The sequence below is a fragment of the Gambusia affinis genome, linkage group LG03 (assembly GCF_019740435.1).
Source record: "Gambusia affinis linkage group LG03, SWU_Gaff_1.0, whole genome shotgun sequence".
NCBI lineage: Eukaryota > Metazoa > Chordata > Actinopteri > Cyprinodontiformes > Poeciliidae > Gambusia > Gambusia affinis.
This window is the reverse complement of record NC_057870.1, coordinates 8307958-8329494: the sequence shown is the minus strand read 5'-3', so window position 1 is coordinate 8329494 and position 21537 is coordinate 8307958. Positions and strand designations below refer to the sequence as shown.

General features: G+C 40.3%; 1 protein-coding gene across 7 annotated transcripts in view; it reads left to right on the top strand.

The window, feature by feature from the left end:
- The window catches only part of ep400 (E1A binding protein p400), a 31093-nt gene extending 10233 nt beyond the window's left edge, over positions 1 to 20860 (top strand). For 3 of the 7 annotated variants that reach the window (XM_044111364.1, XM_044111363.1, XM_044111359.1), the window contains 40 exons: positions 59 to 246; positions 334 to 511; positions 584 to 720; positions 835 to 1004; positions 1093 to 1267; positions 1380 to 1516; positions 1913 to 2099; positions 2330 to 2496; positions 2593 to 2780; positions 4092 to 4394; positions 6925 to 7098; positions 7413 to 7565; positions 7687 to 7757; positions 8223 to 8512; positions 8647 to 8849; positions 9014 to 9183; positions 9461 to 9657; positions 9806 to 9917; positions 10044 to 10319; positions 10433 to 10507; positions 10598 to 10738; positions 10817 to 10861; positions 11663 to 11816; positions 11898 to 12127; positions 12234 to 12407; positions 12482 to 12529; positions 12614 to 12750; positions 13162 to 13218; positions 13299 to 13377; positions 13648 to 13815; positions 13902 to 13947; positions 14031 to 14137; positions 14281 to 14482; positions 14587 to 14699; positions 15906 to 16106; positions 17210 to 17366; positions 17493 to 17644; positions 17822 to 17980; positions 18078 to 18155; positions 19820 to 20860. In XM_044111364.1, coding sequence (XP_043967299.1) covers positions 59 to 246; positions 334 to 511; positions 584 to 720; positions 835 to 1004; positions 1093 to 1267; positions 1380 to 1516; positions 1913 to 2099; positions 2330 to 2496; positions 2593 to 2780; positions 4092 to 4394; positions 6925 to 7098; positions 7413 to 7565; positions 7687 to 7757; positions 8223 to 8512; positions 8647 to 8849; positions 9014 to 9183; positions 9461 to 9657; positions 9806 to 9917; positions 10044 to 10319; positions 10433 to 10507; positions 10598 to 10738; positions 10817 to 10861; positions 11663 to 11816; positions 11898 to 12127; positions 12234 to 12407; positions 12482 to 12529; positions 12614 to 12750; positions 13162 to 13218; positions 13299 to 13377; positions 13648 to 13815; positions 13902 to 13947; positions 14031 to 14137; positions 14281 to 14482; positions 14587 to 14699; positions 15906 to 16106; positions 17210 to 17366; positions 17493 to 17644; positions 17822 to 17980; positions 18078 to 18155; positions 19820 to 20128 — 6308 coding nt within the window. In that variant the 3' untranslated portion in view covers positions 20129 to 20860. The remainder of the gene's footprint in view (positions 1 to 58; positions 247 to 333; positions 512 to 583; positions 721 to 834; positions 1005 to 1092; positions 1268 to 1379; positions 1517 to 1912; positions 2100 to 2329; positions 2497 to 2592; positions 2781 to 4091; positions 4395 to 6924; positions 7099 to 7412; positions 7566 to 7686; positions 7758 to 8222; positions 8513 to 8646; positions 8850 to 9013; positions 9184 to 9460; positions 9658 to 9805; positions 9918 to 10043; positions 10320 to 10432; positions 10508 to 10597; positions 10739 to 10816; positions 10862 to 11662; positions 11817 to 11897; positions 12128 to 12233; positions 12408 to 12481; positions 12530 to 12613; positions 12751 to 13161; positions 13219 to 13298; positions 13378 to 13647; positions 13816 to 13901; positions 13948 to 14030; positions 14138 to 14280; positions 14483 to 14586; positions 14700 to 15905; positions 16107 to 17209; positions 17367 to 17492; positions 17645 to 17821; positions 17981 to 18077; positions 18156 to 19819) is intronic. The other 4 variants (XM_044111362.1, XM_044111360.1, XM_044111361.1 and 1 more) reach the window with 4 other exon arrangements.
- The last annotated feature ends 677 nt before the right edge of the window (positions 20861 to 21537 follow it).

Below are 21537 nucleotides of genomic sequence, written 5' to 3'. Positions count from 1 at the left end.
TCATTCTTACTGCTGAGCGGTGTCCCTTTTTACTATTCTACATCCATTCTTTTTACAGAAATGGAATGTTTTCCAAGCAGTCCACCGGAAGCAGTGGTAATCGACTCTCTGCTGAGCATGGACCAACAACGCAGTGCAGATAAATCTACCTCTAACTCAAATGGGAAGGCTGGTAGAGACATTGCTGAAGTGGCAGCTGCTACGGAGCTCCTCCTGCCAAAGGGCAGCCTCAGAATCACTACGCCTGTAAGAAAAAGGAAATACCGCACTCAAAAAAAAATAAAATAAATGTTTCTATTATTTTAAACTGATGTTGCTATTCCGTCTCACTAGACCCGCAGTCCAGCACCTGTTCTGTTGCATGGGTTGTTGAGAGAATATCAGCAGATTGGAGTGGACTGGCTGGTAAACCTTCATAAGAAACGGCTCAATGGCATCTTGGCTGATGAGACGGGCCTTGGCAAGACTGTGCAGACGGTGGCTTACTTGGCCCACCTAGCTGGCCAGGAGGGTATGTGGCACTTCAAAGTTGCTGTAGTTCTTCTTTGTTATTTTGCATTTTAAACACTACTTGTCTCCACAGGTATTTGGGGACCCCATCTGATTGTAGTGAGAACTTGCAAGTTGTTGAGTTGGGAGCTGGAATTCAAGCGCTGGTGTCCTGGTCTTAAGATTCTCCTCTACCTGGGTAACAGAAGGGAGCGCAGATACAAAAGAATGGTGAGACTTTTTGTATTTCATACGCTCATAGTGGACATTGTTCATTATTTTAAAAAAAGTTTCACCTTCTCCAGTGGCTGTTCATATAGTAACATGTCATTTGATTAATTCCAGTTATGGGAGGACTCCAACAGCTTTCATGTGTGTGTGACGTCATACAAGCTGCTGATGAAAGACCAGAGACATTTTCTGAAGAAAAGATGGAGACATCTGGTTCTAGACGAGGTGCAACTCATCAAAAACATGACAGAAAAGCACTGGCAAGCTATCTTTGCTCTCAGAAGGTACTAGCTGTGTTCAAATTGTCTCTTTTAAATTATATTCGCAGGATATTTTTACATAATATCACTGACATATTTCTGTGACTCCCAGTGAGCAAAGGATACTTCTCATCCATACTCCACTTCAAAATACGCTGAAGGAGTTTTGGACCATGATCCACTTCCTGTTGCCAGGAATTACCAGGCCATACTCTGACTTTCCTATCAAGGCTGACTCAGACGAGAACCAGGACTACTGCCACAAATTGGTTATCCGTCTGCATAGGGTGTGTGATGTCGCTGCATGTTCTTCTGATTGTAAAACTGTCAAATGGGATTTTGATCTATATTCCATGAGTACATATTACTAATGACAATCTCTCTTGTGTTACTCTGTAGATGATCCAGCCGTTCATTTTGAGGCGCTCTAAAAGGGATGTCGAGAAACAGCTTCCCAAGAAGTACGAGCACATTCTGAAGTGCCGTCTCTCAAATAGACAGAAGACTCTCTACGAGGACATCCTTACACAACCTGGGTGAGATATGTGACTGTCAGCTCCTGCAGAATAGTGGCAGCACCAGTTAGCAAACACATTGTAGAGCTACTGCTGCTGCTTGTCACACAAACCTTTTCTCAGGCCAAAACGTCTGAGAATGGTTGCTAAAAAGCTTGATAGAGGAATGTTGGGATTATTTGCTGACGGAAAGTCAAAGTCAAATTTCTTTTTAAGTTACGTTTGATATGTACAGCGTTTTTAAAACAACTAAAAGGTTACATAGTTACTTGATTGTCCTAGACATTGACTCTATGTTTCTGGGAAATGCATAATACCCTCCCCTTAATGATTGAAAGTATCCAGCTCTACATCTTGTGAATTTTGATTTCTGGAGAGGTTTTTTTTTTTCTAATCTTGTTTTGTGTATTCCTCCAGGACACAAGAGGCACTGAAGTCGGGTCATTTTGTCAGTGTGCTTCAAGTTTTGATGCAATTGCAGCGAGTGTGTAACCACCCTGAGTTGGTGGTGCCCAGAGAAAGCAGCAGCTCCTACTTCTCCTCTTCTCTTCAGTACAACGTGCCATCACTGGTTCTTGGAGCTACTGAGAAAGACTCAAGCCAGGTATGCCCTCGTGTCGCTTTTGATCCTCAAAAAGTGCTTCTTTGACAATTATAAAAGTTATTTATTATCAAACTGTAAAAATGTCTTTCAGTGTAAACACATCAGGCTTAATTATCTGCTGTGTTGTTTTCAATTTTCTCTTTCCTTTTCTAATGGTTAAAAATCATTTTTTAATCAGTTCAACATGTTGACCTTTCATGTCTCAATCTGCCTTGTCACTGTCATCCTAGACTGCAAACCTGTCCTTGTTCAATCTGATCAACGAGAACAGACTGACTCGTTACCAGACAGAAGAAGCAGTACCTAAGCTAAAGGTGACTCAGCAGCTCATAGAGGAAATCTACACTGCTCCTGAGCCACCACCGAGACCCAAACCATGTCCAATAAAACCCATGAGGTCCGAGCTAAACTTTTCTACAGTACATTGACATGATGGAATCGTAAAATGTGGTAATCTTATTGCTATATAGTTGTTGGTTTGGTCACTTTTCAGGTTGTTCCAGCCAGTGCAGTATGGTACAAAGCCAGAAGGTCGATTAGCTGCCATCGGGAATGCAGCGGGTCAGCGCCCCCCAACAAGCTCGCCGCCTACAGGCACCTTAGTTTCCACTATCAGCCAGTCTGGCCAGGCTAGAGGCAAGTCCCCTGTTACTGCCCCGACAGCTACGCCAACTACTCATGGTAAGATTTTTGTTTTGGAAAGCGTTGGTCAAATGACAGAAAGTCCGCCAGCTTGAGGAACCCTGGTTGTCAGTACATGTTTTAATTGGACTACATCTCACTCCTTATGGATGTTTGGTCGTTGCTTTTATCCCCATTTGCTAATAAAACTTTCTCTGCTTGTCATGTGTGCATTATGCAGTGTTATGCTGCATGATTGACACACTGTTTTAAATTGAAATTACTCTGATTACTGTGTCATGCATTAAAACTTACACCATGCAGATATTGTCATACATGATCGTTAGAATGTGTACCCAATGGTATGCATTTACATAGTTTGCTGCATGTTTGAAAGTTCAAGGCTTACTGTTGGTATGGATTATAAGTTATTAAAGGGATAGTTCAGCGTGTTTAAGCAAGGTCTTGGTAGAAGGAATAAGCAGTTTATGTCCTTCCTGCTACAGATAATTCTCTTGCAGCCTCATTAAGATTAAATTCAGATTAGTGGGTGCTTGAGGCTCAAACAAAAGCTAATTCAGGAGTGGCCAAGACCATTGTTGGCTTATACCATCTAAAAAAAACAAAGTATATATATCAGCAGTTTATGTTGACACTATTTTATTAACTTTAAAAAAAAACAATGATTTCTTACATAGGAATAATTGTGGGTAACATGTAAAGCATTTTCTGGTACAAGTCCCCTTAACTTCAGTGTTTGGGCCCAACAAGTCTGGATCAATATTAAATGAAGATGCCCAGAGAGTTATCTGCTGCAGGTAAATTATTAGCTGCTTCTGTCCTTTTCACAGAGCCTCTCTGTGTCTAAACCTTAACTTTCTTGCAGCAGTGGTGAGTGGACAGTATACATAAAAATGTATTTTTTCCTGATGCCTCCAAAATCTTTATGGCTTTTATTCGGTTTGCAAAGCTAACTGAAAAATTGACAGATTCGATCTGCACGAATTTCCTAAAACAGAAAAAGAAAAGAAATTTTTTTTTTTAAATATTATGATATAGGATCTAATTTATTATCCCGCTGGGGAAATTTGTTTTGAAACTGCTCCACTCAACAGATGGGCAAAAGAATATGAGTGTGTCCATTGTGCCCGGCATTATAATGCTATACAACAAATGTATGTAAATATTTTTAAAAAGTACTAAAAATCGCTTCCACTGCCTGTCAGAAACATCTTTTGTACTACTTCCTGTGTTGGCCCACCACTGCTGTATGTATAGATAAGAACAAAACACTTTGATCTCAATGATTTGACTAAATATCGGGTTAGCCTTAACATGGACTCCCACAACCCACTGCCTTGTATTTCGCAGCCGTTGGAACAGCTACTCAGAGACCCCAGGCTACTCCTACTGTCAGCAGCAACAACAACAACACTGCATCTTCCTCCATTGCCTCCTCTGGGAACAGTGGCAACGGGCAGCATGTTTTGGGAGCTACTCCGTTGGCCTTGGGTCAGACCTTAGCTGGAACAGTCGTAGGCTCGATGACCTCCATCAGCCAGGCTGGAGTAACCCAGGTTCCAAGGCCAGGTTTAGCCCCCAGCCATGCCATCCAGCCCAGTCTTTTGTCCCAGAGGTTGGTTCTTACATCTCAGGCCCAGGCACGGTTGCCTAGTAAGTGGCCTGCCCTCCCATCTCTGCATTCACGCCCCCCCCTCCTACCTCCAGCACAAACGTTTTGGCTGCTGTACACCAAGGCCTTTACTTGAGGCACTGCTGATATATGTTCAGTCCAGAGAACGTGGCTCTGTGTAAGCATGGCGGCAGCAGCGCCGCTGTTGCAGAAATTGCTCTCAGATGTCGTACATCAGCAGGCCGATGGAAGAGATGCGTCTCTGTAGATCTGTAGCCATATCAGCAGCATCTCATTGTCTTGGCAAACCCAGTTTCTTATCTTCACACCTGCATGTACGCTGCATACGACCCTCTTGCTGTATGTCACACCTGGTGTCACTATGCTACTTGACTTTAAAAGATCATTTTAGGATTTTATATTTTTTCTTAAATTGTTGACAGGCACAAAAATCTTTGCATTTGGACTCCTACTGAGAAAGAACACTGACTGGGGAAAAAATGGAAACATTTTATGACACTGGGCATAATTAGAGGTGAAGTTCTGAAATTCGTATCTGGTATGATGCCTTTATTTTGGATTTTTAAGGTTATGAGAATGTTTAGCAAAGTTTTGTGTAAAGAAAACTAAAAATTCAGGACTTGTAAAGTGAGGCTTTTGCAGAAATACACAATATATTGTCATTAATATTCCAAAGGACTCATAAGAGTAGATGCCCAAACCTGACACACAAAAAAGTCTCACACAGAGTTTGAAGAATTATAATGGATAATGATGATCACTGAAGAAAATGCATTTATGGCAACAGATGTCATTATTACAATATTTAACAATGACAACAGCATCATATAATTTTCTAATGTCCAGCTGCCCCAGTGGAGATGAGACTTGGAATATAGTGAGAGAAATATACTAAAGACAAAAATTAAAGAATAAAATCTCAAAGCAAGTTTTTTTATCTTAAAATATTCTCTACACTCTTGCAAAATTAAGTGCAGATGGCCAGCAAATAAGTACAAGGCTTTTAATAACTGAAAGTCTTGGAAGTTGTTTTTTTGGTTTGTTTTTCCTATATACACTTTTCTGTTCTGTGTTGTCATTGTGTTCTTACTCGGTATGAGTCCAGCTATATTTGTGAACCCACACATCAACATTTTGCATCCCGATGACAGGAGAAATAAAATATGACTCAAGTAGAAAAGTCCAGGAAACACTTCACTCCTTTTATGTTCTCCTTTCCTTTTTAATATTTTACACCCCAGTTTATTTACTAATATATCTTTGTGTATTGCATCAACCAAGCTATTAGGAAATGACCCAAAGCTATCTCTTTTTGTTTTTTTTCCCTCTCTTCTTTTGCCTAATTTTGAATGTCAAAGCAGAGCATGTGTAAGCATCTGTGCAGATTATCCAACTCTTTACACTTTAAATTGTCGACTTTTTCAGTGACACACAGCATTTGTACATGTGATAACCTTTGGATTGCTGCGAATATAATCTTCAGGTTTTCAATTATTTTGCTTCTGAGTCAAAGTATAATTTCACCACAGAACAGGTCAGAAAACATTTAAGGTAAAATGCAAGCTCAATGTGTAATGTAAATATAATATTGGGACCTAAAATACACTTAAAGTACAAAAGATGTTGCACCTGCCTGCATTGTTGACAGCAAGTCAGAATTTGGGCACCTTACTAAAGTTATTTTGCTAGGTAGGGAATGTATTTTCATGGAGAACAAAATATGATTTTCATCTTTGTTTGGAATGAATTTTCTTCCACATCTGATGTAAAAATAAATAAATAAATAAATAAAAAGAAATGTTGCCAGTTAAGCTAACTGTAGGAACCTGGCATGCATCATCTGATGTCAGACGGTAACGCATGTTTATCTGACATCTTCCAAACAACAAAACATTTCAGTGTGTTTTTACTCCAGAGTCCCTTTTAAGATGGATTCTATTTACCTCTAAGGTGAAGAATTTACAAAACACAGTTTTCTTTTCTCTTTCTTTCATTTTGAAAAAACACAGAATAGCTTAAAAATGCCATGTATGGAAAGGGAAGGTTTTATCTGGTTTTAAGATATATGAAAAATAGATTTTTCAGATTTCTATTGAACTATTCAGAATACAACTTCTGAGTTTGTTTGTTTGTTTTTTTTTTTTTTTGTTTCTTCTTGTTACAACTACACAATTATACACTTAAATGTGGTAACATTCATGGAAATATCCATATACATCATATTCAGTAGTTAGAGTGAGATATTTTATTTTACTGTAGTTTGTGCTGAGGTGTGCGTTGTCTTGAAAAAGTGTTTTGTGTGTTATATTTCAAACTTTCTCCCCCTGTCTTTATCTCAAGCTGCTTTGTTGTTGAGAGGAGATGTGCTTTTTCCATCTGATTAATTCACCTTGGTTCTGCATGTCTTTCCTCCTTTTCACCTTGCAACTAACTAAATACATTGTTTTATATTTCTGACCGTAGATGCGAAATATTTTTATTATTGTTATTATTATTATTATTATTACCATTATCTTTTTTTTACTGTTTGTTCTTTTCTTTCCAATGAAGGTGGAGATGTGGTGAAAATTGCCCAGCTGGCCAACATGACAGGAAGTCAGAACCGCATCTCGCAGCCAGAGACTCCAGTCACCCTGCAGTTTCAGGGGAACAAGTTCACTCTGTCCCACAGCCAGCTCCGCCAACTCACCACTGGACAGCCCTTGCAGCTCCAAGGTACACTCGGTAATGTACATCCCATTGTCATATGTTATCTTTCCATCATTTTCTTTTGCTTTCTTCTTTAAAAATCTGTGTTTACCATTTCCATTTATTGTGTGTATGTTTTCTTTTCTTTTTTTTTTATCTTACCACAAAAATGTTATACATTTAAATATTAGTAATTAACCTTAATAATTATCTTAAATACTGTTAAATTGATGCTTCAATATTTCTGTTTGGTATTCAGTTAGCTGTGGCTAAAAATGTAGCTGAAAGTTTGTCTCTCCTGTTGGTTTGAGGGCACTTTTTAATTGCCTCCATGTTTGTGGTTGTTTTAGGCAACATTCTCCAGATTGTGTCCGCTCCGGGGCAGCCGATTATACGACCCCAGGGCTCCATGGTGATGCAAACGATGCCTCAAACCGTTCCTGCCTCTAGTGCTGCAGCTACACCTGGAACCCCTCATCCTGCCCTCTCAACGGCTCAGCAAGGTGACTTTTCTCTTCTGATTGTTTTGACATTCCTGTGGAATAAAAAGTGCTACTTTTCCCCAAACCTTTTGTTTATTAACACTGAATGTATGGCACTGGGTTATTTTCTTTCTTTCATTAGCATTGGGTGTGACTTCAAATGCAACATCATCTCCATCCAAGCTTACGACTGGAGGTCATAGTGCTTCACTGGTGAGTATGTTGAGGTAATGTCACACATAACAGAAAAGAGCTGAAGCCCTGATAAATGACGCAATCAAACTATGGAACTGGATTTTGTTAAAAATGAAGTTAATTTTTCTTTCAATGAAATAAACACTGACAGCAGTATTGGAATCCTTCTCTTTATTTTCTGCATTTTGGAAACATGTTTAATGTAATCGCAATTTTTTGTTCCTTTACATCAAGAAATCCTTTATGTCTGTACTTGTATATGAAGTGGAACATGGATCTGGAAAATACTCTGCTTGTTTGTAGAGTATTACTCAAAACTAGCAACACGTTAGTTTCCCCTAACATGTTGAGTTGGTTTATTTATAAGATTAGCTTATTATAATTAAGTAAGCTGTTGTCAGAAAACAAAGAAACTATTTCTTGTGATGGCCTTAATTTTTTAAAAATAAATTCTATTTTATCATGTCCCACTACAATCTTTAGGAGGCGTCAGAAGAAAAGACTCCGCAGCTGAAGGAGCGCTTGAGCCGCTTGTTTGAAGCAAATGAGCATCGCTGTAACCGCAGAGTGCTGTATGGATCCGATCTGCTGCAGACATGCACTTTGAGTCCTGAACCTGCTCACACCGCCCTGACTGCTGGGGGCTGGAGGTGGGTTGGCAGAGAAAGCTGTTCTAGGGCTCAGAGAACCTGTGTGGGTACCACGTCTGTGCTGCAGTCTGCTTTGCTGACCGTGGAGAACCATCATGAAGCTGCCGGAAGCCTGATCAAGAGGTATTTCCACTTTTATTAAAACCTGTTTCTAATTTTGGTCTGTTGCTGATTAAATTTATTGATTTATTGATTTATTTTTTTCACACATCAGTTCTGAGTATTATTATTACTATTTCATGCTTATTATTTTGTAGGTTGACATGTGTGGTGCCCGCAGCTGTAGCTCCGCCTCCTCATCTGTATGCGGCCAATCCTTCAGTTCCCTACAGAGTTCAGCAGAAATCCTTTCAGCAGCGGATGCTGGAGGCCTCTGAGCCTCACAGTGCAGACATCCACCATTTGGCCTCCAGACATTTGTTGGGCCATCCTGACTTACAGTTAATGCAGATGGACTCGGGTAAGTCTGCTCACACATCTCTTTGTTCATCTGTCTAAACACGAAGGGTCGCTTTTGAATTACAAAACCGTCTTAAAGTTGCTTAGAGAGTGTAGTCCTATTTAACCATGCACCTGACAACTGAAATAAGAAGAGCATTAATTAATCTATTTTTCTTTGCAAAGGTAAACTGGAGGCTCTTGCCATTCTGCTGCAGAAGCTTAGGTCAGAGAGTCGACGTGTCCTCATCTTTACTCAGATGTTTAAGATGCTAGACATCTTGGAGGCCTTCCTGGATTACAGGCAGCTCAAATATGTGCGCATTGATGAAAGCCTCACATTTGAAGAAACCCAGGTAAACCATCTCAAATCATTCAACTAAATAAAGGAATGCATCTAGTTTTTTTTCTACACCACTTAAGTGTGATGAATATCTTTTTGGGTTGGTGTCAAAGATGAGAAAACCTATGTCTTTTTCTTTATTATCAGTCACAGATTTCTCTCTACAGGTTATGTGTTATATAAATAAAATAAAAAAAACGTGTAAATTTCTGACATTTTGAAATGAAAAAGTTGTGTTGCTTGCAGCTTTTTCTCAGCCAGTTACCTTCATTGTTTGTGTGTTTCCACAGGAAAATATGAGGACGTTTAACACCAACAAGCAGGTGTTCTGCAGCATCCTGACCAACTGCTGCTGCTTTGAAGTCGGAACCATTGTTGACGCAGACACAATCATTTTCTACGACACGGATCTCAACCCAAGCATGGACGCCCGCACTCAGGAATGGTGCGAAAAAGTGGGGCGTTCCAAGGATATTCACATATACAGGTGATTTTTCAAATACAACAACATCTGTTTATGATGCTTTTCTATTTACTTCAGCAATGCTGCATATTTAAATGCTGAAACATGCAGCATTTAAGGATTCCGTTGTTTTTGTAACGGCTGCTTTTATTTCCTGCTTTGGTTTGGTCAGGTTGGAGAGTGGCAACTCAATTGAAGAGAAGCTATTAAAAAATGGGACCAAGGAGCTTATAAGAGAAGTAGTTGCACAGGGCACTGACTACAGTTTGGCTTTCCTCACACAGGTAAGACAAACGTTCAGCTTCAAATTTTATAGTCTGTTGTTAAGAAATGAATGCAAAATGCCATTTAGAAGCAACTGTGATTAATAGCGTTTAATTTTAACAACTGACCTGATTCTGTGTCTGTAGTCGACAATCCAAGACCTGCTGGAAGTAGAGGCAACTTCAGGGGGGAAGGTGGAGGAGTTTGTGGTGCTTCATCAGGAACCATCGGCCTCTGAATCTATTTCTCCCAAAGTAGCGAGACCCTACATCCAGGCTCTGCACAGTATAAATCTGGATGCCCAATCAAAGGAGGGAGAGCCCCAAGAGAAGGAGTTGGGAGGCAGATCGTCATCAGAGGCAGAGATCCAAACTAAAGAAGAACCTGGCCTGCTAGAGGAGTTGAACGCAGTCATGGAACAGGTAGTTTTAAAGTCTTCAAAGTTTCTTGGGAACCTAATTCAGCTCCGTGAAATAAAACTGTCTAAAATACAATTGCCTTTCTCACATTTTTTAAAATTCTATCCAACTGTCAGCTTACTCCTATTGAGAGATATGCTCTGCATTACTTGGAGTACCTCCACATTGGTGACGATGAAGCCGCTCTTAAGGTACGAGACATGTTTTGTTGATTTAGTTCACATTTGTGTTCACCTAGTACAGACATGTTTTCTACGTGTGACGTTGTTTATGTCCTCTAGGAGAGGTTGGAGTGTGCAAAGAGAGGCTGGGAGCTACAGCAACTGCAGAAACTGAAAGAGGAGGAGGAGGAGGAGAAGTGCCAGCTGATGGAGGGAGAGGAAGACCTCTTCACCTATACCAGAGAAGATGCATACAACATGGTGGGTGGATGCTGTTGTCAGATAAACAGGAAGTGGTGCACTACATGGAGACTCTAATCTTTTCTGTGTGTTTAACAGGAATATGTGTTTGATGGAGACGATGGTCATACAGAAATTATGCCGGTAAGACGCTAGATGTTCTGGAATATAAGTCACTGTTCCTGTGACAAAACAGAATTTCCACACATTCTGCAAAAATGTAAAATAGGAATTGGAAATAAATAAAGCAACATAATGATTGTTGGAAAATTATTTGTTGTTTTAGACTTAACTCAGTATTCTGTTGGCTAAAACGTCTATCCCTCTAACCATCTCAACATTTATCCTTCATCCATTCTTACAGTTCACAGTTTTTACAGTGTTTGTTTTTAACCTCTACAGAAACATCAGCAGTAAATCCTTAGTCAACTTCCATATTTACACTTCAGACAGAAAACTCGGCTGCTGTAACTCTTTGATAATGAAGTTTTCACATGACACCTTATGAGAATTGCATCATATGCAGATATTGCACAAAATTCTGATTATTTTCGCATTCATAAAATAGAAACTGCCTCTAATGTCGGGTGTAACATCTGTATCAGGTATAGGTCCACACAAAACATTATCATCATTAAAGTATTAAAAACAACATGTAAAGAAGAACATTAACAATGCCAACAATAATAATAATATACTGCACAAGACTATTTCAGAAAATACTGTGCAGTTAATAGAAATAAAAATGGCAAACTCATGAGCCAAGGGATGTGCAACAGAGTCGGATAACTCTTCCAGAACTGGACATAATGTACATTGTACATTAAATAAGAAAGACTATTTACAATTCAGCATATTGGTGCAGAAAAAAATCCCTCACTCCATTTATTTTAAAAGTAGCGCAGAATGACCTTGCTATTCCCTCTCTGTTATTCTTCAACATAGGTTTGGACTCCGCCCACACCACCACAGGATGACAATGATATTTACATCGATTCGGTCATGATGCTGATGTATGACACCACACCTATGCCGGAGTCCAAGCTGCCTCCTATCTACATTCGCAAGGAGCACAAGAGACTCAAGATGGATCCCTCAGGTAAAACAGCTGTCAGAGAGGATGCTGGTCATAGGTGGAATTGTTCCACTTTATCTCAGCTGTACCCGTTTTGTCTCGCAGCAGCCAGAAAGAAGAAGAAGGGTCACGGGGAGACGGTCATTCCTCCACGCTCCCTCTTCGAAAAGGCCAGCATGCTCAAAGTTCGGCGTGAAGGCAAAGACCAGAAAAAGAACTTTTCCATCAAACAGCCGCCGTTTGCCAAGCCGCTGCCTTCACTGGCTAAACCTGCCATGGAGGCCGGTCAGGATAACCCAGAGTGGCTCATCAGTGAGGACTGGGCTCTGCTTCAGGTAACGGCTGCGCTCCATCCTCCCATATCTGCTTCCACTTTAAAAGAAAAAAAAAAAAAGTTAACTTTTTTTGACGCTGATGAAACCTCCTGCTATTGTTCTTCAGGCTGTGAAACAGCTGCTGGAGCTGCCTTTGAATCTGACAATCGTGTCTCCTGCCCACACACCTAACTGGGATCTGGTGAGCGACGTGGTGAACTCCTGCAGCCGTATCTACCGCTCACCCAAACAGTGTCGTAACCGCTACGAGAACGTCATCATTCCTAGAGAGGAGGGCAAGGTACTGAACGCACGGTCACCCTGCTTTAAAACTAGACTGCTCACATTTGCTGATCGCTTTCTCTAATTTTCCAGTTGGTGTATGAGCCCAACCCTAAGAAGAAATCCAAGAGCATATATAAGGTAGCCTTTCTTTTGAATTTTGGGTGAATAATCGAGGTCATTGTTTCACTTGAGTTAACATTTGTCCTTTCCGCATACTTTCAGTCTAAGAACAGCCGTCCTTTGCGGACCTGCCAGATCTACACACAGGATGACAACAGCTCACAGATTCAGCTGTACAGCAGCCGCTTTGAACTCATGAAAATAATCGCCAGTAAGAGGAGCCCACCTATCAAACCGCTGTAAGTGTTCAGTGATTAGACTGTTTTTTTATCAGTTGGCATAAAAATCTAACCTGTATTTTATGAAATATAAGGTCCAATTCACATGTATGGAATTCATTTTAAATCTGTATATACAATTGGAATGATTTATTTATTTTTCTGTTTGGATTAGACCTTTTTGTTTTGTAAATATCTTTAAGATTAGTTAGTAATGAGCAACATTTAAAGAAATTCATTTGAGGGAAAATAGAGAAGATTTCATCCTCAAATTGATTAGAAGGTACTTATGTTCAGTACACTGTAGTCTTGTAAAGTTGAATGAATTACTGTTGTTGTGGCACTTGTGTACAGTGCAACTCTGATGATTTTTTTTTTTTAATAAATCTTCATACTGAAATGTATTTGTACTTTTATTCACATTATTAAAAGGCTTGGAATGAATCCCTTCCAGAAGAATCCCAAACATGCGTCGGTCTTAGCAGAGAGGTATGTTTAATATTCCTGCTTTCAGATTATTTTTAAATGAATATACAAAAGTTCCAATCCACACTTATGTTTCTTTTCAGTGGGATTAGCTACGATAAGCCCCTACCTCCTATTCAGGTGGCCTCTCAGCGGGCTGAAAGGATTGCCAAAGAGAAAAAGGTGAATATCAACAGAATGATTTTTTTATTTATTTCCAAACTAGCTAGAATCAGCTACTGCTAATCTGCAGTCTTGGATTTAGCTATTGCCTACTTTATTAGTCACAAATAGGAGAAAGGATTGGTTTACATTTGTTTACCAATTTTCTTGACCTCCACACTGCTCTCATGTGAGTATTGCATCCTCTAGCTTCCATGTTTTATTTTTGTTTTTTTTAGATGTTTGCAGTTGGTTTAGTTTTTGTGTGTGTGTGTGTGTGTGTGTTTGCAGGCCCTTGCAGAGCAGCAGAAAGCTCAGCAGTTGGCCCAGCAACAAGCCGGAGCTCCCCAGACTCAGGCTGCCGCCGGTCAGGCCCAGACTCCTGCTGTCGGCCAAGCTCAGGTTCCACAGGCTGCTGGGGTAACTGGAGCTACTGCTGTGCCCAATGCAGCTGTACTGGTGAGAAACATGTTTTGTCAACATTATTCTACAAATTATTCTACTCCTAGCCAAGGTTTAACACTATTATGTTTCCCCTTTTTTAGGCCGGGGCGATTAAAAGCGCCACTGTGGGCACCACCATTCAGGCTGGTATGTTGGCACACACATGCTTCTTATTACAGTGCAGTTGTTGTTGTTTCTGAAGTTAATTAATTTCTCTGTGTTTCTCCAAGCAACTGTAGGAGGGAATGTGATTGTGAACACAGGAGCTGGGATTCCCCAGAGTCCCTTCCAGGCCAGTAAACGTCTGGCATCTCCAGTCATACCAGGCACCCTGTCTGTGAGTCATGATCACTTGTTCCCGCTGCGCCAGAATTAATTTACTGTAACACAAACAGGCTTTATTCTGGCAGAAACCAACCTTTGTCAATAGACGGGGGCCCCTTACGAGCTTTCTTCACTGCCTTGTCATTATCGATCCAGCCTGCAGGCACGACTGGAGCCCAGGTGGTTCACGCGCAGCAGAGGGCCGTCGCTGCTACCGCTGCCCCGACTGAAGTGGTCGCCATAGCTACAGGTGGAGGTGTGCGAGCCGTGACCCCGGTGACAGCTTCTGCTGTAGTTTCTACTACGTTGAGCCCTGTACAGACACAGACCCGCCCACTGGTCCCCCAGGTGACACCAGGTATGAAAACAGATGTGTGCTCAAGTTTTTGTAATCATAGCATGATTTTTATTTTTATTTATTTTTTTTTCGCCGAATTTACCCATCTACTGTTGTCCTTCCAGCAGCAGGTATTCCGATGGCAACAAAGTCCCTTACTCCAGCCCAACTGCAGATGTTACGACAGCAGCAGCACCTGGGAGCTCCTTCTCAGATCAAAGGTGTAGGCAAACCTCAGGTACGCTAGCCTCATTATGCTATGGGTTATTCTGAGTTTTTTTTTATGTATGTTATTGAATGTTACTTCTTTTTATCTCCATGTAAAGCAAAGCTTCATATGGACAAGTGTTGAAATTTACAGGGCGTCTGCTTTAATTTGTGAATCTGAAATTACAAAACATCTTAAATTTGTTTGCAAAAAATTAAGTTAGCCTCAAATTTGTTAATCGCAACTCTTAAATTTTGTTGTTGGAGGATTATATAATCTCATTCGACGTGGTTTCATTCTCTCACTGAACTTTTCTCAGACAAACGTTTGAGTTGCTTGCAGTCATTGTGATTTTGTTCTTTGACTCGAGGTGGTTGAAGCCAACTGTCGGGTAGCTACCTAGTTTTTTTGCGTCATGGATAAGTGAAAATGTATGTTGACTGGACAATGTTTGTTTTTGCCACCAGGCTAGGTCCATTATGTGCTAAAAAAAACAAACAACTTTTAAGCTTGGCACTTTGGGGGTTAAAGCTGTAAAGACCCATATGGAGTGTAATGCAGAAGATTAAATCATTGTGTTTGGATGCTACTGCATACTTATTGTGTATTTTTCTTTTTTGTATTAATTTATTATTATTATTATTATTATTCTTTATTTCACTATTACCTCAAAGCAATTTTCTAGCATGTGAATGTATTTACTAGTAATGGAAATATAGTGATTCTGATTGTATTGTCCATATTAAAGAAATACATTCAGTATTTAGATCTTAGCAGAATCTTGTTGCAACAGTACCTTGAAAATATCTTCACAACCCTAAAAAAAAGTAATGGAAGTACACATTTAACCGGGATAAAGATACTAAACATACCGGCGGAGCTAAAATTAAATTGTTTGAATCAATTTTGCAAAGAAAAGTGAGCAAAGCTTTCAGTCTCTAGCTGTGAGACGAACCTTGAAAGACGTGAGGCTGTAATGAAACGCATATACTGACTGTTTCTTCCTTCCGTTTCACATTTATGGTCCATTACACACAATACCAAGAAAACACATTGAAATATCTAGTAAAAATGGGGGAAAAAAAAAAAAAAGTGGTATGAATGTGATTAAGTAAGATAAACATGAGGCTACACTGTAATCAGTGCGACAGATTTCTCTGTGAAAATATAAATTTTCAGTGTAAAACAAATGCATCCTTTGCCTTTTCCTAAGTCTGTTTCTGTTTGTGCTTGCAGGAGTTATTAAAAATGCAGAAGCATAAGGGGCCAGGACAGCAGGTAGCGGCGGTGACGCAGGGAGCGCAAGCAGGCGTGGCCCAGCAGCCCAGCCAGGTGCAGCCAGGTCAGGCTGGCCAAGCCAGTCCTCAGCTAGCTACCGTGGCTGCAGCCAGACCTGGAGCAGTCCTCGCTGCAAACACGCTGCAAGTGACCAGACTGGTAAGAGTATTTAAAAAAAGAGAGAGATTATACTCTCCAAAGATACTGGGCTGCTATGAAGGTCGCATTTAACCAAATTTTTCAAATCAACATTCCATCAAATTTCAAAAACCAAAGTTTTTAGGATGCAAAACCCCCAAAATGCAATCAATTGATGGATACCTGTGGAAATATACTTGTAGCGGCTAGAAAAAAGGCAATTCCCAAAAAAATGGATGGTACAGAAAGAACCTACTGCTAGAGAATGGGCTCAAATAGTGGCAGATATTTACAAAATGGGGGGAAAAATGACCTTCACAGGTAATTTAATGTTTTGTTGTTTTGTTTTAAACATCGGAATAAATGAGAAAAATATCTCAAACAATATATGCCAGAAATAATCTAGGATTTTTGTTTAAGGATGCCTTCATAAACAAAACTCATAGATTCAAAGTAATGTTTTGTGGATTTACAGTTTTGTACATTGATACACCTGTTATAGCTACACTCTCTGACCCTGTTAGTTTGGGTTTTTTTTTACTCTCTTCTTTCTATGCATTCCTTTTATGTTCCCACAAACAAAACCTGGATAGAGATGGAAGGAAATGATCTTGTGTAAAGCCACATAGACTTGAAAATGAACCATGCTTACTTGGCATAGCTTTGGTTAAGCTATACCTACAAATTCTGTCTGTGAGGTATGCGATGCAAAAATGTTGTTGTCAATATCTGATTATTGAAAAATAAATAAATAAATATGAAAAAAAAGAGAGAGGGGAGGGGTACAGAAAAATCAAATTTTGCATTATCATATTTTACTTTTCCTTTGCCTACAACGCGACAAAAATAAAAGGTTCATAATTCAGTTAGTGCTGGATGTTTACGCCAAAAAGTTTTAGTGGCTGCAACAAAAATCAGGGAGAAGAACTACGTGTACTTTTTGCCCGAGCACGTCTATCCACATAATTAATCCAAATACTTTCCTCTGCAGCATGTCACTTTCAAAAAAAAAAAAACTTCACACAATCCGTTCTCATTTGAGGAATGTTGACTCCTCAATTGAGAACGCCAAGCTGGTAGAGTAATGGTGACATTTTACAGCTATACCCGTTGTGCTTGTGCAGACTCGAGTGCCCACTCCGGGCCAGATTCAGGCCCAGGCAGGACAGACGGCTCAGGTGACCCTCACCAAGCCTCCGGTGGTGTCTGTGCCAGCAGTCGTCTCTGCAGTGACGACGATGTCAGGACTAAGTGTGGCTATTAATCAAGCACAGAAAACTGGTGAGTAGTAAGACTTTGTTGTTGTTGTTTTTTTTCCCCAGGAAAGCACTTTTATTCTCTGTTTAAATATGCTGCTATGATCAATTCCACTTGGTTTTGTGTGGGGGGGGTTTTATCTCGTTTTAGGGGCCCCAGTGCTGACGACCGGCTTCCCCCAGATGCAAGTCCAGCAGCTGATTCCGATGAAGAAACAGCAGCACCCGGCAGCCATCCAGGCCGCCTCAGCTCAGCAGAAAGCAGGGCAGCCTCAGCAAGGACAGGCCGCTGTTCAGCAGAAGGTAAAGACACCACAACTACAAACTAGGGGATTCTCAGTCTTCAGCGCTGTCAGGGTCTTGTTTATTTCATCGTCAAAGTCAGATTATTCAGAAGTGTGATGTGTACGACAAATCTTCATCTAGAATAGTCAACCTAAACTCTGTGTATTTTATTGACTGTGACTTTTTTGGGGGTAGATTGGTGCCCAGCAGGTAACGATGCAGGCGGCCCAGTCGGCGCAGCAGCAACAGAAGGTGACCTACGCAGCAACGCAGCAACTCCAGCCTGGAATCAAAACCCAGTTCTTCACATCCATCGCCCAGACCCAAAAACCAGCCGGAGCCCAACAAATCCAGGTAGATTGGTGCTGTCTGATGATAAAACACAAAACATGAGGTTTGCAGGTATGCAGTCAGTGTGTGTGCTGATGTAAGAGTTTGCTTTTTATTATAGGTGGCTAAGCTCCCACAAATAGTGCAGCAGCAGCCGGCTGTGGCCAACATTCAGCAGATTGTGTCGTCTCCCCAGCAGGTGAGGGTGTACTGACTGTTAATGAAAGCTGCTAACTTTCCCCAAACCTGAAGTATTCTGTTAATAGCAGCACAAGTACGGACTAGAGCAGGGGTGTCAAAGTCAAATGGACGGAGGGCCAAATAAAAAATTTAGCTACAAGTCGAGGGCCAGACTGATCGAATGTTCATTGAAATTTTTTTAAATGACGCATATAGTCTAGTGAACCTAATTGAACCTACTGAAAACCTAACAAATATATTCCAATATGATCAGATAAATAAAGCAATATTTTCTTATGGCTCTGTCAGTAATCTTTAATTTTCAACAGACACAACTGAAATATTTTTAAAATATAATTGGATTGAAATACATTAAATAAAGTGCAAAACTCTATTAATCAAAAACAACACTTTCATCAAGGAGAAGTAATATGCAGTGAAAACAAATATTAAACTTTAACTTTTAAACTTGAACTGAGTAAAAACTCTAAATATAAACTCTAAACCTTGTTTGAAACCGCCGGTTCTCAGTGTCCACCTTCCTTTTTGCCATTTTTGATGGGTATCTGAAAGTTAATTTTACAGTTATGCTGACGACTGCTGTGGTAATAATCCTTCTAGACCGGACGTGTCGCCGGCGACACATCTAAATTTGCAGTACCGTAATTCCGCCACACGTAGCGCTAAGTGGAAAAATTCCAACGATTTCTGAAAGGGGAGACATTGCACTTTCCAGAAAGTATCGGGTTAATACGGTAACTTCGCAGCTGCAGAGAGTGTAATTAATCCGGGGGGCACTCGTTTAATAGACGGTATATTTCAGCAATAACTTGGTGGATATTGAAAGTTCCGGTTGTTATGGATACATGGGTAAGTACATCATCTCACAGAACATTTAAAGAACTACTTACAGTTCAAATAAGGAAGATATTTTTTTTCAGACGGGGTGCCGGTCTGCGGGCCGGTTCTAATAATAAATCAAGATCATCCCAGGGGCCGTAAAAACTCTTCCCGCGGGCCGGATGTGGCCCGAGGGGCCTTGACTCTGACATATGTGGACTAGAGTGTTGGTGGGACCCAAAAAATCCAATCCAAACCATATGCACTGACCCGACTAATTAACTTTAATTATTGGCCTGAGCCTGCAGTATACCAGACATATTTTAGTTACAATTTTACTGCTTTCATTTTTAGACCACCATTATGTAAACAGTGTGAGTTCTCCCATTTTTAGTTTTTGTATTTGTTGCTGCTTCTTGTCCAGGATTCCCTTGAGAAGAGCTTTTTAATCCTAATGGATTTTTATCCTGGTAGAAAGGTTAAAAGACAAAATTGAAATAAACTCTTCCAGCTCCACCGTGTCGCTTGTAACCACAGGGAGACTCGAGGGCAAATCATGTGGGATGTGTGATTGAAAGGATCGGTGCAGCATGCACGTTTTATTTATTACTTTTTTTATTTCCTCAACTAGGTTCAACTGTCTACTCCTCCATGTAGACTATAAGTAGATGAGCACAACTTTATGTTGTGCATTCTCGTTTGGATTTCTCTGTGCTGTGTGTATTGCAGGCTTATGACCCGACCATCAGCAAAATAATTCTGGCCTGGCCCATTAATCTAAATTCCATTACGAACCGCATCACCATGGCGATGACCTTCTCTTTGTTTGTCTCATGACCCCAGGGTCAGCCTCAGACAGTGACTCTGGCTCAGGCTGCTACGTCGGCGTCTGGTCAAGTTCAGATGATTCCTACAGGGACGCCCACAGCTCAGGTGGTGCAGCAGAAGATCATCCCACAGCAGGTGGTGACGCCCGCCACGCAGATCCAGCCGCAGAATCCGCACAGCCCCGCCCATCTGCCCACTGCCCCCTCTGCTGCAGAGTCCCCCGGACAACTGCCCGGTCAGGCCCAGCAGCCCACCAAGAATCAGGCTCGCCAAGGGGGCGTGAGGGCCAAAACGCCCGCCAAGCCCAGCGGGGGGAGCAGCTAGGCATGCCGTGTTATGAAGCCACTCTCCAAATGTTTTTTTTGTTGTTGTTGTTGTTGTTTTTTTCCTCTGCAGGTCACATGAGGTCGTTACAGATCCCACAACATCTAAGTCCTGAAAACCAGCCACTGTCTTAATCACAACAAACCCTTTGTTTACCCTCCTGTTTAATTCTGATCAATATTTAGGGTTTGTTTCAGAGCTAATAGCTGATCAGCACTGGAAGATCAGTGATGAAACAGTGATCCGTTCTTATTTTTAATTTAAATGTACATTATTTGTTATCAACTACATCAGTATGAACCCTACGATCAGCAGCTCAGTCCACCAAACATCACTGGTCTTGTTTTTAATGAATATGTGACCTAACAAGACAGCTGGGGCTGAGGATCAAGTCATTCTGCGTTTGGGAATGAGCTCGCCATTAGTGGAAGAGTATTCATTATTAGTCCCCTGTACGCCCGATTCTGTTGTCACCTAGATGATCGAGTGGACAACAATGGTCGCTCCTTTAATCTTTTTTTTTTTTTTTTTTTTTTTATGTCCATAAATACACTGTAAACATGTACTTTAGTGTTTTTGTGTTTTCTCACTACTTTTTTTTTAATTGATGTCAAAAGGAAAAAAAAAGACCTTGTAAATATCAACAAAAAACATTTGTACTTGTAAAGTAGTTGTGTTTTCATTGGATTTTTCAGCCTAATTGTAATAAAGTGTTTTGTTTTTATACACAAATTCATCTTTTCCTTTCATTAAAGTGTTGAAAGTATGTAAACGTCTTGTGAGTCTTCAAACTCTATAACAACACATTGGCTTTATCTTGTACGGCACATTTCAGGTCAGTCACTATAAAACATGAAACGGCAATAAACATTACATTTTGTCAAATGCAATCAAATAAGCATCCATTATATTGACCAATTTCCCAGCTATTATAAATCAAAGGTCACTCATAAAAACTCTTTATTTTTAGCCTTTAACTTCTCAGGAAAAGAAAATGAGTTTAAATTAAACTAAATGCTTAGCAACAATGTCCTAATCATGTCCTTGTAATATGACATCCTGTGCATAATTATGGCTATTTAAAATGGAAATAGATGTGGCGGTGTCTTAATTTATTCTTCACCAGACATAGATTTTTCTTTAATTATATGTCACAAAAAATATTTTTAAAGAGTAGAATCGTTTTATTCTTGAAATCATCTGAATTTTTAAAACTGATCAAATATTAAGAGAAGAACAGGCAAAGAATTCTGTTTTTTTTTTCACCCGATGGTGTTTATTTCACTTAATGATATAAACAAAAATCATCAACTTGTCATTTTTATGTAACGGACATGTTTTGTATTTTATTTGTTATTCTGCCTAAGGACTCAAGATTCGGGGGGCTGCACAGTGGCGCAGTTGGTAGA